Here is a 16,022-nt window from a genome sequence, read left to right as displayed (position 1 = left end):
CGATTTCAAAAATTGGTTCACTTGGTATGAAATGCCCCATAAGCATCCCGATGATGGGTTAATTTAAATTTTAAATAAATGCATACAAGGAAATAAAATAAAACTTCCATTCTAAAAAGCTGCAGCAGATAAAATTCTAAATTTAAATTTTAAAATATAAATAAAAAGTGAATAATATTTAAAGTAGCAGCTCTTGGAAACAATTGTAAATATGTAAGACGTACATTATACGTACCTATATATGTTGACAGATCGAGACAGACGTCTATATCCATATCTAGAAGTAAATACATACAACTATACATTGGTTTGTAAATATGGATATAATTAATCAGAAACAATTTCATAATTGTTTTTCATCTTATTATTTAGAAATACATACATATGTACTTATTTAAATCATAAAGATAACGCGATTATTTCAAATAGAAAAAAAAACACTGATAACCAAGATAACCATGACATTTAAAGTGAATTTGGAGAAACTAATCTTAATGACTGAATCCTATAAAGTCTATTACGATTCATTTGGAAAAATCAGTCATATTTGAGTGACTACGCTTACAAGCTGTGCGTACCAAAGGCAAAACAAATTTCACCGATTCCCAAAAATTCGGTTAAGGAGAGTGTTTGTAGACGGTGTCTGAAAAGAAGTTGTGAAAGTTGTAGTAATAAAGCATTAACAAAATGTTTGCCAGACCATTGCAACGTCCAGTTGGCAAGGGATCCGCCCAACAAGATTTTGAATCACCTCATCAATATACAATTTCGGATCATGGCTATGGCAAAGACTGTGTCAAGGTGCTACATGTTAAGAGGGATGGACCAGTGCATTCGATAAAGGAAATCGAAGTGGGTACACATTTGAAATTGTACAGTAAAAAGGATTATTTCCAGGGTGAGTTTGAAATCATTATATTATTTGATACTGGGTATTGAACTGAAATTTCTTTAATAGAATAGTAATTGAATAGAATTTAAAAAAATATAAATAGAAAAAAATAGAACTTAATCATTACAGTAATAACAAATCATTAAATAGGTTTTTAAATAATTTCTCAATATTTTAACATTTTAAGGTTGAACAGATTGAAAATCTTTTTCTCTTCAATATGCCTAATTTTCTATTTCTCAATTTTCCCTTTAAAGGTGATAATTCCGATATTGTTGCAACCGATTCTCAAAAGAACACAGTCTACCTATTGGCCAAGAAGTTTGGCATTGAAAATCCCGAAAAGTTTGGTTTAATCTTGGCTTCACATTTCCTCAATCAATATTCCCATGTTGAAGAGGTTCATATTCATGTAGAGGAATATCCCTGGCAAAGAATCTGTCAAGACCAAATTGGCAATGGAACAGGTGGCTGTGGGGAATCGCCTAACTTTTCCACATTTAACAATAGACAAAAACACAATCACGCCTTCATTTTCACCCCCACCGAAGTGCGCTACTGTGATGTCGTTTTAAGAAGAACTGGTAAGTTAAACGTATTAGTTTTAAAAATAACATAATAATAATTTCTTTTTTTTCTTAACAGAACCCAAGCAAACTGTTATTAGCGGCATTAGAGGGCTACGCGTTTTAAAGACCACACAATCTTCATTTGTGAACTTTGTGAATGATGAGTTCCGTTCATTGCCCGATCAATACGATCGCATCTTTAGCACCATTGTCGATTGTTCGTGGGAATATTCACGCACCAACAATGTTAAATTCTGTCAAGATTGGAATACCGTTAAGAATATTATTGTTAAGAAATTTGCTGGCGATCCCAATGTAGGCACCTCCTCACCCTCCGTCCAACACACTTTATATCTAACAGAAAAGGAAGTACTCGAAGCTTTGCCAGAAGTCTCAGTCATATCGATGACTATGCCCAACAAGCATTATTTCAATTTCGATACCAAACCCTTCCAAAGTGTAGTGCCGGGTGAGAATAATGAAGTCTTTATACCAGTCGATAAACCTCATGGCACTATTTATGCTCAATTGGCACGCAAAGATTTAGTCAGTCATTTGTAAAGAACAATGGATTTGGTTTTTCTTTTATTTTTTAGTAAATTTTTTTTGTAAAAATTCCATTTATTTAGTTCTTAAACAAACACATTTCAAATAAATTCTTTAACAGAAGGTCAATAATATAAAATATTTTGTTAATTTATGTTTTACATGTATAAGTATTTACTTTTCTCGTATTTTTTTCCAAAGCACTTAGCACATTTTTTTGGCATTTAGTTTAATGAACTTTTTTGGGGGTGGATACTTTATTGTAAAACATTTGGCATTTTTTAAAAAAAGTGTTAAAATTATACATACAATATGGATTTCCCATTAAAATTTGTATTTTTATTCACTGTTTTGCAGAAATGGCGACATAAAATTGTAAAAAATGTAATTAAATTTATTTGTAGCATTATTTTGGCAATGCATCATAAATAGGAAAATGTGCAACATAAGGAGCAGACATGTAGAAATTAGATAACATCCAACAATTGATGGATATAATATAGGCCATAGAAGTGGTGAGGAAGGTAGAATTTAAAAGAAATGTTTAATAGAATCATAGAACAAACTCCTTTGTGTCACCTATGAGATACTAAAATGATTGTATCCCGAAACCAGACAGCCTGGTACCCAACTAGGGTTGCCAGCCTGGCTGGAATTGGCTGGATTATCCAGCTTTTTTGACGCCTGTCCAGTTTCAAGCTAAAATTTCATTTGTCCAGCTAAATAGAAATTTTCGATAATAATATCTATATTATTTATTACTTCAAATTTACATACTACTAATTAGTACACAGTTATAACTTATGCAAAAAATTGTATGTATTTTTTGAAAAAAGGAAAAAAATAAATGCTAAAATGTTTTATGGGAATACGTGTCATATGGAATTACTGATAATGATGTCAATGAAGAAGAACAATGTAAAAGTTAAGGATTATCAGAAGCATTTTTATATTTTATGCAAAACATAGTGCAGGAATTTCATACAACTATTTTAGCTCTTGGAATGACTCTTACTTATAAATAGCCTCAAAAGTAGAATAAATGAACATTTTTTGGCACCAAAGTTAACAGCATTTTGAAAAAAGTTTCGCCTAATGAACAAAAAACTTTTAAGGCTGAAATAGAAGACTTTTTAAAGCGGTCAGCTATTTAGAAAATCGTTTTTTTTAAATAGCATTTTTAAATTTAAAAAAAACATATTTTCTTGGGAAGATTTACAAAACTTCCGCAAAACCTTCAAATATCTGAAGAAATAGATAACGATAAATTATACATATATCGTGAAGTTTAGAAACAAATACCACGAGATTTGTCAAATGATGAGGTCCTATTTTTTTACCAAAGGTGAAATACCAGTATTTTCAATACCAGTAAGCAAAGCTTTTTGTGAAATAAACTGAATGTCATTCGACCTGATTAGAGCTGAAATATTAATACGAACAAATTTAGAGGAAGTTTGTAAAGATTTTCAAAATGGTTTACAAACCTCTATGTTTTGAATTTGCCAAAATCCGTAAGCTCAAAAACGAAATAAAATGGCAGTGTTTTTAGTATTTAATAATATATAACGGACTGAACCGAACTACTTTAAGTTTAGCTAAATAAATTTTAAGAAATGTTTCATTTCATTCCTTATTTAATTGTGATTCTAAATTTTTAAATAACTGCTAAAAAACACTTTTTGTAAGAACTTGAAAAGCGACCAAGTGGCGGTTGTAGACCCCATTTTTAAAGATTTTGCAAAACCCTTAAAATTTTGTGTTATTTTAAAAAAAACTGTTTTACGATAGGTCGTAGTACTTCATTACCTCTAACTCAAACCGAAAAAAAAACAGTTATGGTTATGGAAAGGCAAAGAATTAAGCTGTCATAAAATGTATGCATAAAATGTATTTTCTATGAAAACCTATTTTTTTGTACAATGTTTTAAAGAAAATTGTATATAGAAAAAAACGAGACATTACTTGTTAAAATCGGTTTAAATTTACAAAAGTTTATAAACTTTTTCGACAAATTTTTTGACACAATTTGAAATGTACTCAACAAGACCTATAACCCACGCTTTGTCGTTTTACAAGTTTTTCTCACTGTAGCACCGTGTAATACAAATATATGTTGATTACAATGGATAAAAATATATTTTAATAAAAATTATTTACACAAAAACAAACTTAACATTTCCTCAGTAATTTTTTTAATATCCAGTTTTGAAGTCTTTGAATTTTTTTCGATATTTGAAGCTGAAGCAGTGCTCCATAGCTGTGTTTCAAAACACCATATCATCAAAATAAGTTTTTGGTGAGAGATTATTTCATCGTTGGAGTCAAATCTCTTTTCGCCGATACCATGGAAAAAAAATAAAAAAATATTTTGCTATCTATGGCTGTCACACAAATTAAATGATCCAACCTGTTGACAGGAGCTCTATTGCCCTTTCTGTTAAGAGCCGGAAATTTAAAGTGTTTCATAACACCATATTGGTTTTATTATCGAGTTATAAAACATAAAATTCCTTCTTTAATCTTAAATTGTCAAAGTTGTTTCTTCATTATTATTATGGGTTTCTAATACAGTAGTTTTGACTTACCTGCCTTTCACATAAGAGCATTTTGCATATAAGTGCACAAAACTTGTGTTTGTTATATATATTTATCAAACTCTATACAAATTCGTTAATTTAAGTGCATTGTTCATACCTGTATATATAAGGAAAGTGCATAATACTTTTGGAAGCTATAACTGGTTTTCATGAAAAAAATTTCATTTAGCTGCTTAATATAAAATTAAATCAAAACAAAATAAGAAAAATACGATTTTGAATAAAAAATTGTGTTGTAAACTTCTTAATAATTTTAAAAGTAGCTAAAAGACCAAATTTGTCATTATTTTTAAAGGGAAACATCACAAAACTTCATGTAAATTATTTGCCGTTAGCTGCTTTTTTGGGCAGTAAATTTAAATGCACTTACCAGCATCAATAAGCAGGTAAGTTAACTGATGTTAACTGCACTTTTAGCTTACCTGCACAAAATATCGTGCAAAGTTGGTTGTGCAGGTAAGTCAAAATTACTGTAATCAATATATGCCTCGGTGATTGTAGATCTTCATGTGATATAGAAAAAATATAGTTGCGTATGTTTACTTTAACCATTTCAACATTGTTACAAGTTTTTTTAATAATATCATAGTCACAGTAACTATTTACATGATTGTGGTAACCATTAATATTGTTAATTTACGATACACATGAATACACATGATACATATACATATGTATGTACAGTGGGGTGCTCAAATGAGTACATGTTTCTATTTTGTGCACTTCTTATGGAATACAAATAAAACTAATAAAGTAAATCCAAACATTTTTTCTGTCATTTATTTTATGTTTAATATGTAACAAAATGAATTACAATTCAAAATAAAAAACATCCAGTTCTAAATAAAAAAACAGACAAAACTAAAATAACTCGCATGTACTCAATTTTGCACCCCACAATAACTTTAGGGAAGAATTGCATTTTTTAAAAAAATTTTCAAAATCCTTTATTACGTAAATAAAATTTTACACGCATTGGCACATTATCTATAAATTTTTCATTAACTTTTTTTGGAATACTCTCTCTCGTGCTCAATCCGCTGTTAAAGCTCGTACAAATTGGTAGGAGTTAATCGGTATTGTTTCAACCGCCAATTCACGATTCACTAAAAATTCTCAATAGGATTGAATTCAAGACATTGAGCTGATAACTGCATTAATAATACATTCTTCTAGGAACACCATTCTTTACGATTTTTTACGTGTGCATTGGGTCACCATCCTATTGAAAATTACTTCTGTATATCGAGCCCTTAGCACAAGCGACATTTTCTAATTTTTTTTTATTGCAGAAATTAAAATTTTATGGACCGACTGATGTTTAAGCGTTCTCAGAATATCATAATTGTTAGTAACATTAAAAATATAGGGGTAAGATTTTATCGTAAGTCAATGTTTACATTTTACAGTAAACTAATTTTATCGTAAGCGACACACAATGGGATAGAAAAAGAAGTAAGAGAGCTATATTAGGCTGTGCCGGATCTTATATACCCTTCACCAAATTATACTTCAATTTTTAGGGAAACAAAATTTATTTTTTTTTTAAAAATTTAAAATTTTTTTTTTAATTTTTAGCGAAAAAAAACTTTTGGTGAAAAAAATTCGGGTTAATAATATTTTTTTCGATTTTGACATATTGTAGGTCCAACTTACTATGGTCTTATATACGCCGTTGCAAAGGTTTTGAAATATCTATCATTAGATATCCTTATTATCTATATTAATGACTTAGTAATCCAAATATAGGTTCAAAATAGGTAAAAAATCGAGGTTGTCCTGGTTTGTTCCTTATATCTCAGCCATTGGTGGACCAATTTTAAATAGCATCCGAGCCGGAAGAATTATATTGATGTATGAATCGTCTATGTAAGTTATTTGGGGGCTTCGGAAAGTTGATATCAACAGACAGACGGACATGGCTTAATCGACTCCGCTATCTATAAGAATCCAGAATATATATACTTTATAGGGTCGGAAAATTATATTGTGGAAATTACTAACGAAATGACAAACATATATACCCTTCTCACGAAGGTGAAGGGTATAAAAAGAGGGGAATAAATCTGTAACTTCTAAATGGTTAGATTGGTTTGAATGAAATTTCACATGCACAAAGAGGAAGTGCTGTCGAGTTTAAATTTTAAATATGTACCACATGGGCTCACCAGGGCCCCCAAATTGCTTGAACGAAATTATATTATATCGCATCATAACATTTTTCATTCTATGTATAAATTTCAAAATAATCAAAAAAAACCTTCTCCTGTAAAATTTGTGTTTTGTCACTTACGATAATTTGGAAACGGCAAAGACTGTCCCATTTATTGGATATTTTTATGGTAATGGACATAATTATTGTCGCTTTTATTTAGAATTTATTCAAAGTATTCGGCAAAGACTGTTTAATTGAATACATCTTGATATTCAATTAAATAAATGCGACAATAATTATGTCCATTACCATAAAAATATCCAATAAATTGGTTCATTATAATACCACAGATTCATCTCAAACAGAAACATCGCCGTAGAACCATCCCGAACTCATTATAAAAATCATAAGAAGCCCAAAGGGCCATATGTAGCTCTTTACGGGCTTGTTAAAAAAAACTATATAAAACAAATTTAACGGTAATTTTATCATATCCATTTACCTTCCCACATTTACACATATACTTCGTGTACATTTACATGTGTAACTAAATTAATAAAATTTTTACACTTTATGAAATACAATTTTTTCGTTGTTGTTGTAGTAATAAAACCTAATGCATTTTTACACATTTATACACCAAAATCAACATAAAAGAAATTTTATACTCGAAAACCTACACAACCAATAACACAGTGAGCTAAAACGAAGTAAAATACAGTTTTATACACAGTTTCTTAATTACACTAAAAAACAAAATCAAATTTTTTCCAAAATTACAAGGTCCGACCAACAAATTTTGATAAGTTACATCTGAATTTCATTTCTTATTGTTAATCGGCATAAGAAACCATGTGAGTTGGGAAACTCACATGGTTTACCTCCCCTCAAATGAAATTCATATGTAAACTTTCGAAGTTTACATCCTCAATAAAAATTTATTGGTCGGAACTTGTAATTTTTTTTGTGTTGTACAGTGTTCTTTTAGGTCCTAAAGAGTTTTAAACAAGCTGATGTGTAGAAGTGCAAAAAAAGTTTTTCCTACGTGATGTTAACTTTTTGGTATTTAGAATCATAAATAATACAATCGGCTCCACTGTACAATGCTTTACCAAATTGTTTACTGGGCGAGAGTGTGAGAAAAAAAGTGCAAAAAAATTGTTGTGAAGGTGAAAACCAAGCCTGATGTCTGTGTTCCAAAAACATGAACGTACAGACTGTATGGTCACACTCCCAGAGAGTTTGTTTGTGCAATAAAGTGAGATATTTAAAAACTTGCATGCCCATGCTTTGAAAAGATGACCTGTTGCTCATATCAGTTGCTGGTGCTTTTTTTTCATTATGGCTCATCATCATTGTTTACTTTACTCTGTATGTAGACTATGGAAATGTAAACACAGAAATACGATGTGTGTTGTACGTTCAAGTAAGTCATAAAAGGCAAATACATAATGTAAACCTTTTTATTTTTCAAATTATATAATATTTGTTTAACAAATAAAGACAAATCGTGCAAGTGCATCCCACAAAATTGTAAATAAATACAAATTGAAATAAACATTAAAGTAAATAAGACGAAATTGTCTTTATGTGTATAATTTGGTTTAAATAGAGTTAATTTCAAATAAATAATGACAGGCAGACAGACTTGTTTTCTTTAAAAATATATATTAGAATTTATTTTAAATAAATTATGCAGTTAAATTTAGTTTTAATTTCAAAATCACCGGAAGTTTTGTTGCAGAAAAGATAAGTATTTTATTGTTGAGTTTATTTTTTTTTGTAAATCTTACAAAATATTAAAATAATATTTACTGGTTTTTGAAAAACAGCACAGTGGACAGCACAATGGAAACTTATTTGAAAAAATATTTCCTGAGAATCAATGTATTGATTAAGCATTTATTTCCACGTATTTGCAAATTTGTGACCGCAACATAGATTCTATCAAGGCATATTTAACCAGGTGGCAGCGTAACGCCAGCTGACTATTTTTTGCTCTACTCGTGTTTTGCCTTGTGAAATGTCAAAAGCTTGTTTACAAACACTTTTAAATTTGTTATAAGATTAAAAAGATTATTTTATATTTAAAAAAGTGAGTATTTGTCACCACTTTATGTGTATAAAATGTTTAACCCTTTAATGCATATTGTTGCCAATTGTCTACATTCCAGTTCCACTTAATTTTAGACGAATATAAGCTTGATACTAATTCAGATTCTAATTCAGAAAAATCAAATGGGGTACGAAAAGATTCAGCTAACGAAATTCTAAATCAAACTAAAGCTAAATGAAATATAATAAATAAAAATCAACTAAATATTTGATACTTTAGAGAAAAATAAAAGTAAAAATCATGCATTTAAGGGTTAAAAGTGTTTCATTTATAAAAGTGCGTTTTTGTGATTTTTTTTATGACACTTTACACGGTTTTACACAAACAAAAATGACTATTGTTCTTGTATTGTTGTAATTGTTGTAGTTACGCTGCCACCTTGTTAATACATCTTGGATTCTATAGTCAAAATAGACATCACCGCAGTTGTTGAAACAATATTCGATTTCATACACTTTGGTTAATTGATAAATCACATGATCTGTTCAAAAGTTAATGTTCCTTCTTCAACCAGTTCGGCAAGTACTTCCGGATTGTATCATCATCCTATAGACACGTTCATGCAACACTACAAGGGAGATTTGATTCATCATCTATTCTGAAACTTCAATAAATATGATCTTAAAATGGCCGAAGTTGGTTTTTTACTTTACTGGTTGTATGTTTAAGAGTATATTTAGTAAAGAGTATGATGAGAGGTAAATCAGCTCTACGCAGCCTTGATCTGATCCTTGACCAAAGGTACATCTAAGTCTCTGTGGATGTTCTCATTTCATATGTACCATGGAGCTCCCGTCATGGTTCTAAGAATTTTAGATTGTGCTCTCTGTATGAGCTCTATACTGGTATTACTAGCTGTTTTCCATACTTGGATTCCATATGTCCAAATTGGTTTTAGGACTGTCTTATATAGGATGACTTTGCAGTTAAGGCTCAATTTCGATTGATAGTGGATTAGCCAGTGTAAATTATAAGCTTTTAGTTTCATGTGGATCTGCTTGGCTTCTATGTGCCGACGCCAAGTAAGAAGTCTATCTAAATAAATGGCAAGATATGTAACGTGATCAGACTGTGGGATGTTCACACTGTTTAGTGTCACTGGTGGACAACTTATTCTCCTGAGTGAAAACATTATGTGCTTGCTTTTGATTTCATTCACTTGTATTCTCCAGTTATTCAACCACGTCTCCACGTGTCTGATATAATTATCAAGGTTTCTAGATGCTACATTTAATTCCACATGAGAACTAAGAATTGCAGTGTCATCTGCAAAGGTGGAAATAGTTTGTTCTTCGGACTCGGGCAAATCAGAGATGTATAATAGGCACAGGGTTGGTCCTAGTACACTTCCCTGATGTACACCAGCATTGATAAGACAAGTAAGACTCTAGTATTTTGTGTGTACTAGAAGGCAGTAGGCATTTAATCTTGTGTATTAGACCTTTATGACAAACCTTGTCAAAAGCCTGGGCAACATCTAGAAATATTGCCGAACAGTACCTTTTTCGTATCTCTCCAGTTATGCGGTTAACTTGCTCAATTGTTTCATGTTGCTTACGGAATCCGTATTGATGATCTGGGATAATGTTTTGACTATTTAAGAATGTTAAAATCTTCCCTTGGATTATTCTCTCAAATAGTTTAGACAAACAAGGCAATATGCTAATAGGTCTATAGGATGATGCCAATGTCAAATCCTTTCCTGGCTTCGATATCATTATAATTTGGGAGATTTTCCAATCATTTGGAAAAACTCCTAGAGACAAGATCGCATGAATAATACAGTGAGCACAATAATTGCCACATCTGGTAGGTTTCCAATCATGGAAGGTGTAATTAAATAATAACCTGGAGATTTCTTTAGTTTAAGATTGAACTTTATGATCTTCTGAACATCTTCTATACTAACATTGATTAGTTAGGAGTCTGTTTCTTTGCGAACAGGTAAATCCCCCAATACAAAATTATTTGTCGGGGGGTTTGGTTGGAAAACATTACTTAAGGGTTCAGCGAAAACTTCGGCTTTATCCTTTGCACTACGAGCCCAGGTACCACTAGATTTTCTTGTCGGACTTTGACCCTCTACCGGTGGCTTAATGTTCTTCGCCTAGTACTGGTTAAATATATGTAGTTTCGATTTCTGCGATCCTCTTCAGACTAAATGTCTTTTTAATTTCTTACTTGATTAGCAGCGCGAGATCTGTTGTGTTGCCAATCTTTTTGCCTCAATTTAGGTTATTCTTCAGAACAGGTCACCAAACGTGATCTAATACAAAAGAATCGAACGAACAGTTGCTGTGTGTACCTAGTGAGGTTCTTTGGATTCTTTTCAATTGCCCACTTGTGTGAATAAAGAGCGACTATCTCAACTTAAAAGCTCCTGAGTCGGCGATTGTTTATAATTGTAATGGATGGATGACATATTAAAGACATAACGTCTAGCACAACAAATGTTTAAAGCTACATACAAGATAATAATGATGAAGACTTGCAAAAACTCAATACGAAATTTGTTTTAAATTGTTTGCCATTTATTTTAAGAAGTGAAGTGTTTTCTCCACATTCTTAAGATATGAGTAATTACAGATTTTTTAAGATAGAAAGGAAATATCATCAACTATAATTGTAAAAAGATTTATAAATAATTTTGCATGGCAAAAATCAAACATAGACATAAACAAGCAGCCAGATAACACCCATTTACAAAATAAACCAATATACTTACTAATGGACTTAGTAGATCTTATTCACAGCAGTACACTGTAATTAGAGTTAACAGTAAACAGAGAGAAAAAACATTAAAACAGATAAATTCATTGTTTACGTTTGGAAGACTCGAACGTTATATTGACATGTCACACTGCTGCTTCTATTCCACTGTGCCTATAGTTAACAACATTTAAAAGTTACTCTTATCTTCGCATTTTTGGCAAAACAAAACATTAAATTGTTTAAAATAAGCAGAGAAAATTTGTTTTTTTCTTTACAATATATTCAAAGTTAAATAAACATTATAACAATTTCACACCTTAGTGGACAATACAGCGACTAAATGACCTGAAATTGTGAAGAAATTTTTAAACAGTCAATATTCAGAATTTTAACGAGACGCACCTCAAAGGCGGACAAAATAGAAAAACGAATACAAAAAAATTAAAATAAAAAATCGAAAATGAATTTATATTTAAAACTTTGTCTTATATTAAACGTGGTATCCTTAATACGATCGCATACCCACGATGAAAATCCCAAGTGTTCTTTAACGGCAGTGCATAAAACGCGTCAAACCGTTCTCGAATCTCCCAATTATCCGAACAATTATAAGCCCGATACTTGCTGGGATTATGTGATACGTTCGCCCTTTAAGTGCCCCACCACGTTTCATATACAATTTTTGGATTTTTATTTGGAATCTTCAAAGGATTGTAAGAACGATTACTTGGCCATTGGTTTGGAAAATGTTGATGACGATATGGATGTTTTGTGCGGCCAGGTGGTGGGCATTAAGAAATATCATACACCGGATGGTGTTTTGCGTCTTAGATTCTTTGCTGATGAATCACCCTGGACTACGGGTAAGGGATTTAAATTGTTGGTAACACGTTTGGCTTGTGAAAGGGAGGACTTTGTGCGAAAATTAAAAGATCATGAGAATGATGATGACGATGACACAGATGATGATGATACTGTAGCAGTATCGGCTCCTTCGGGTAATTTCCAACCTCCAGAATCGGAGCTCATGCAAATTTTCCGTAATTTAACGGGTCAAGAACAATATCAAATTGTACCAGTGCCACCTGTATTTGGTTTGAATTATCCCACGCAATTACCTTCCCCACCTTATCCAGCAACCGGTACAGTTTATGTACCCTCAAGTGAATCCCGAGGTCCTCTGCCCAATTATCCTGGCAGCAATGTGCAGCAACCTTGTACCGATAACAATGGACAACAAAGACAATTGCCCAATTACTATGGAGCCCTAAATGGAAATCAGTTGGCTCCTTATGCCAACACTTTGGGAGGAAATATTCAACCCAACTACTTGCCCTCCTACATTCCATCCAACACTGTTAATCAAGTGCAGGCTCAGCAAGCTGCATTTGTAGGTGCTGCCAATAATGGTTTCTTAACCAATCCTAGAGATCAGTATATAGGTTCTTGGTCTTCTACTCCCAGCCTACTTAGGGCATACGACAATACCATCGACTCTTTGGAGACCTGTTGTGTGTCAGCGTTCCAGCAAAAACGTTTATACTTATCTAGTCCCGGTTTTCCTCGCACTATTTTTAGCAATATTTTGCCAAATCTCCAGAAACGAGATTGTGTATTCCGTCTGCAAAAATCTTCTTCCAGTGTTTGTAGACTGCGTTTGGATTTCAAATTTTTCGACTTTGGCCAAAGTTATCAAGGTACAGGTTCCTTTATGGGCAACATAGGCATGCCCGCTATTCAGAACACTCAAAACGTCTGTAGAGAGGACTTTATTGAAATTGATAATCAGCGGTTTTGTGGTTGTCGTTCGGGCAATATGTACACGGCCTATTGGACTAATGCAGGTGATAAAAAGTTAAGAATGCGCATGGGCTATTCGGGTGTACCTTCTGGAGGTTTCCTATTGGAAATAGTGCAAGAAGAATGCTCTGAAACACAACTTGCTCTTATGACCACTAAGAGACCGCTTGGAGCAACCACCATGAATCCGAATCTGATTAATAATCAGTTAATTAACCCTCAGCAGACACAGCAAACTTTATTAGGGCAACAGCAACAAAATATGTATGGCGGTTCATATCCAGGACAACAACAGAACATAAATGCCGGTTTATATCCAAGTCAACAACAGCAGCAGCAACAAAACTTGTATGGTGGTTCATATCTGGGCAATTATCAAGGACAACAACCCTTTTTACAGAATCCTTTACAACAGAACAACTATTTAGGACAACAACCACAACAACAGTTGTTTAACAACCCAGGAGGTTTATCTACAAATCTGCAGCAACAAAATCCCTTTTTACCCCAACAACAGCAGCTACAAAACAATAACCTCTATCAGTCTGGTTATCCAACACAATTCGGTTCAAATTATTTCTCCAATCCCCAACAAGATTTCCAGCATAATCTTTTGCAGCAACAAGGTAATCCATTTGGTTTGCAACAAATAAGATACGCCCGCTCCTATGGTGATCAGCAACCCCTTACCGTAGTCGAAACTAATTCCACACGCAAGGAGTACTACTACTCCGACAATGATTCCTTGAACTACAATGAAGATACAGCTTTAATGTCTAGATCAAGTTCATCGGAATCATCTTCAAAATGGGATCGTAAGGATACTAATGTCAGCGAGAAGAACGAATCAACTGGTAATGTTGCCCGAGAGCGCAGAAAGTGTTCCTTTGATATGGGAGATATATTGCGTTTATCTGTTGATATTCTGTGGATAACCAAACCGATCTGTTATGCTCCTCAAAGAAATTGGTTTACCAACTGGATTGGTTAGAGAAGAAATGGAGTTAAAGTTAAAACAAATAAATATAAATTAGTGGAGAATTTTGTATCTGTAAATTGTGTGTTCAATAATAATATAATAATAAATATATATTTAAAAGTTTTTTTTTAATTTTGGGTAAATAATAACTTTTGGAGGTTAGTGTTTTCTTTACTTTTCAAATAAAGGGATTTTCAATGGTTTTTAAACATTTCGAGATTCTATGTTCTTGAGAACATTTCAGTCGATATTTCCTATATGTAAGTATTAAATGGTCTAAATTTTTTGATTTCTAGAGTTTATCTTAGGAACCCCTTTGGAACAATTTTCCAATTGGAAGTAATGACAATGAATGTTTTACATAATATCAATCCATTAGGTCTTGTCAAATCAATTCGATTCGAGCTAATGCTAAGTTTGATATAATTTAATCATATAAACATTTATTTTCGATCTAATTAAAAATACGTAAAATAATGAATAAAAAAAAGCACCTCAAAATTGAGAGAACATATCAAACGCCCATATTCAGTACATCGTACGAAAAGGGAAGCAAAAGTATATATTAACCAGAAAAAACTAAATAAAATAAAATCCTGAAATTTGAAATGTCGTCGAACACTCCTTATTTCAACAGAATCCACAAAATTAAATTTAGAATTATTGGTATTCTATTGTGCAACAGTCCAATTGAAGTGTCAAGGCGAGCTTTACGATAAACATGGGTTCTTAGCAGCCTATAGCTTCTGAACCCAGCCTATAGCTTTTGAATCCCGTGAAAAACTCTATACATCAGTGATCACTTATATTTCAACCAGAAATCGTTTTTTGATGTGAAAATTAAGTAAAACATAAAAGCGAGTATAAGTCCATAAAATGAAAATCAAATAAAACATACAAACGACTGCAAGTCAGTAAATAGTGGTAAAAATGGAAAAAGGATGATCGTCCTTGTGATCTCTTATATTTTCAACCAAAAATCTATGAAAATCATTTAAAACTTAACAGTGGCTATAAGTCGGTAAATAATGGTCCAAAACTCTATTGAGAGAGTGTGTAATTTTTTTGTAAAAAAATAGTAATGGATTAACAAAAGTTTTTCCCAGTGCCGATTTATTTTAGAAATGATGAGCCACAGAACAAAGGGTACTTTTTCGCATATTATCAAAAATTGGTTTTTTGGTATTTTTATAATATTTGGGTTCAACCCTAAAAACACTCAAGTCAGCAAAATTTTTTTAATTTTTTTACTAAGTAAATGGGTTCTAAAAAAATTTGTGCTTAACAAAACGTAAAACACTACACCATTTTTCATTGAAATTTGAGAATTTCAAATTGAAATTGAGAAAATTCCAAATGAAATTGAGAATTTCCATTTGAAATTGAGAAAATTCCAAATGAAATTGAGAATTTCCATTTGAAATTGAGAAAATTCCAAATGAAATTGAGAATTTTCATTTTAAATTGAGAATTTCCATTTTAAATTGAGAAAATTCCAAATGAAATTGGGAAAATTCTAAATAAAATTTAGAAACATTATATAAATTATTTTAAACTAAAAAAAACAAAATTAAATAAATAAAAAAAAATATCAGATGTGGAAAGATGTGTTTGTCTGGATAGAGAGACCAATTTCAATTTATTTTGTCGTAT

At 31.8% G+C, this 16,022-nt stretch overlaps 2 protein-coding genes across 2 annotated transcripts; both read left to right on the top strand.

The window, feature by feature from the left end:
* Window positions 1-522: 522 nt before the first annotated feature.
* Window positions 523-2,161, top strand: Uro (Urate oxidase). Its single transcript, XM_065502090.1, has 3 exons — window positions 523-898; window positions 1,150-1,476; window positions 1,538-2,161. The coding sequence occupies exons 1-3, from the start codon at window positions 688-690 to the stop codon at window positions 2,020-2,022; spliced, it is 1,023 nt and encodes a 340-aa protein (XP_065358162.1). The 5' UTR covers window positions 523-687; the 3' UTR covers window positions 2,023-2,161.
* Window positions 2,162-12,028: 9,867 nt separating this feature from the next.
* Window positions 12,029-14,489, top strand: LOC135951625 (uncharacterized). Its single transcript, XM_065501309.1, has one exon. The coding sequence runs from the start codon at window positions 12,051-12,053 to the stop codon at window positions 14,379-14,381; it is 2,331 nt and encodes a 776-aa protein (XP_065357381.1). The 5' UTR covers window positions 12,029-12,050; the 3' UTR covers window positions 14,382-14,489.
* The last annotated feature ends 1,533 nt before the right edge of the window (window positions 14,490-16,022 follow it).

This window comes from Calliphora vicina, chromosome 2 (genome assembly GCF_958450345.1).
Source record: "Calliphora vicina chromosome 2, idCalVici1.1, whole genome shotgun sequence".
NCBI classification, from domain to species: Eukaryota; Metazoa; Arthropoda; class Insecta; order Diptera; family Calliphoridae; genus Calliphora; species Calliphora vicina.
The sequence above is the reverse complement of the archived record's forward strand: the minus strand, read 5'-3'. Positions and strand labels throughout refer to the sequence as shown.

What these genes read in the sequence shown, in the direction of transcription:
- Uro (XM_065502090.1), top strand. Translation starts at nt 688, where the DNA reads ATGTTTGCCAGACCATTGCAACGTCCAGTTGGCAAGGGATCCGCCCAA. An exon ending in TAAAAAGGATTATTTCCAGG is followed by an intron (nt 899 to 1,149) that starts GTGAGTTTGAAA and finishes TTCCCTTTAAAG; the next exon opens with GTGATAATTCCGATATTGTT. An exon ending in TGTCGTTTTAAGAAGAACTG is followed by an intron (nt 1,477 to 1,537) that starts GTAAGTTAAACG and finishes TTTTCTTAACAG; the next exon opens with AACCCAAGCAAACTGTTATT.
- LOC135951625 (XM_065501309.1), top strand. Translation starts at nt 12,051, where the DNA reads ATGAATTTATATTTAAAACTTTGTCTTATATTAAACGTGGTATCCTTA.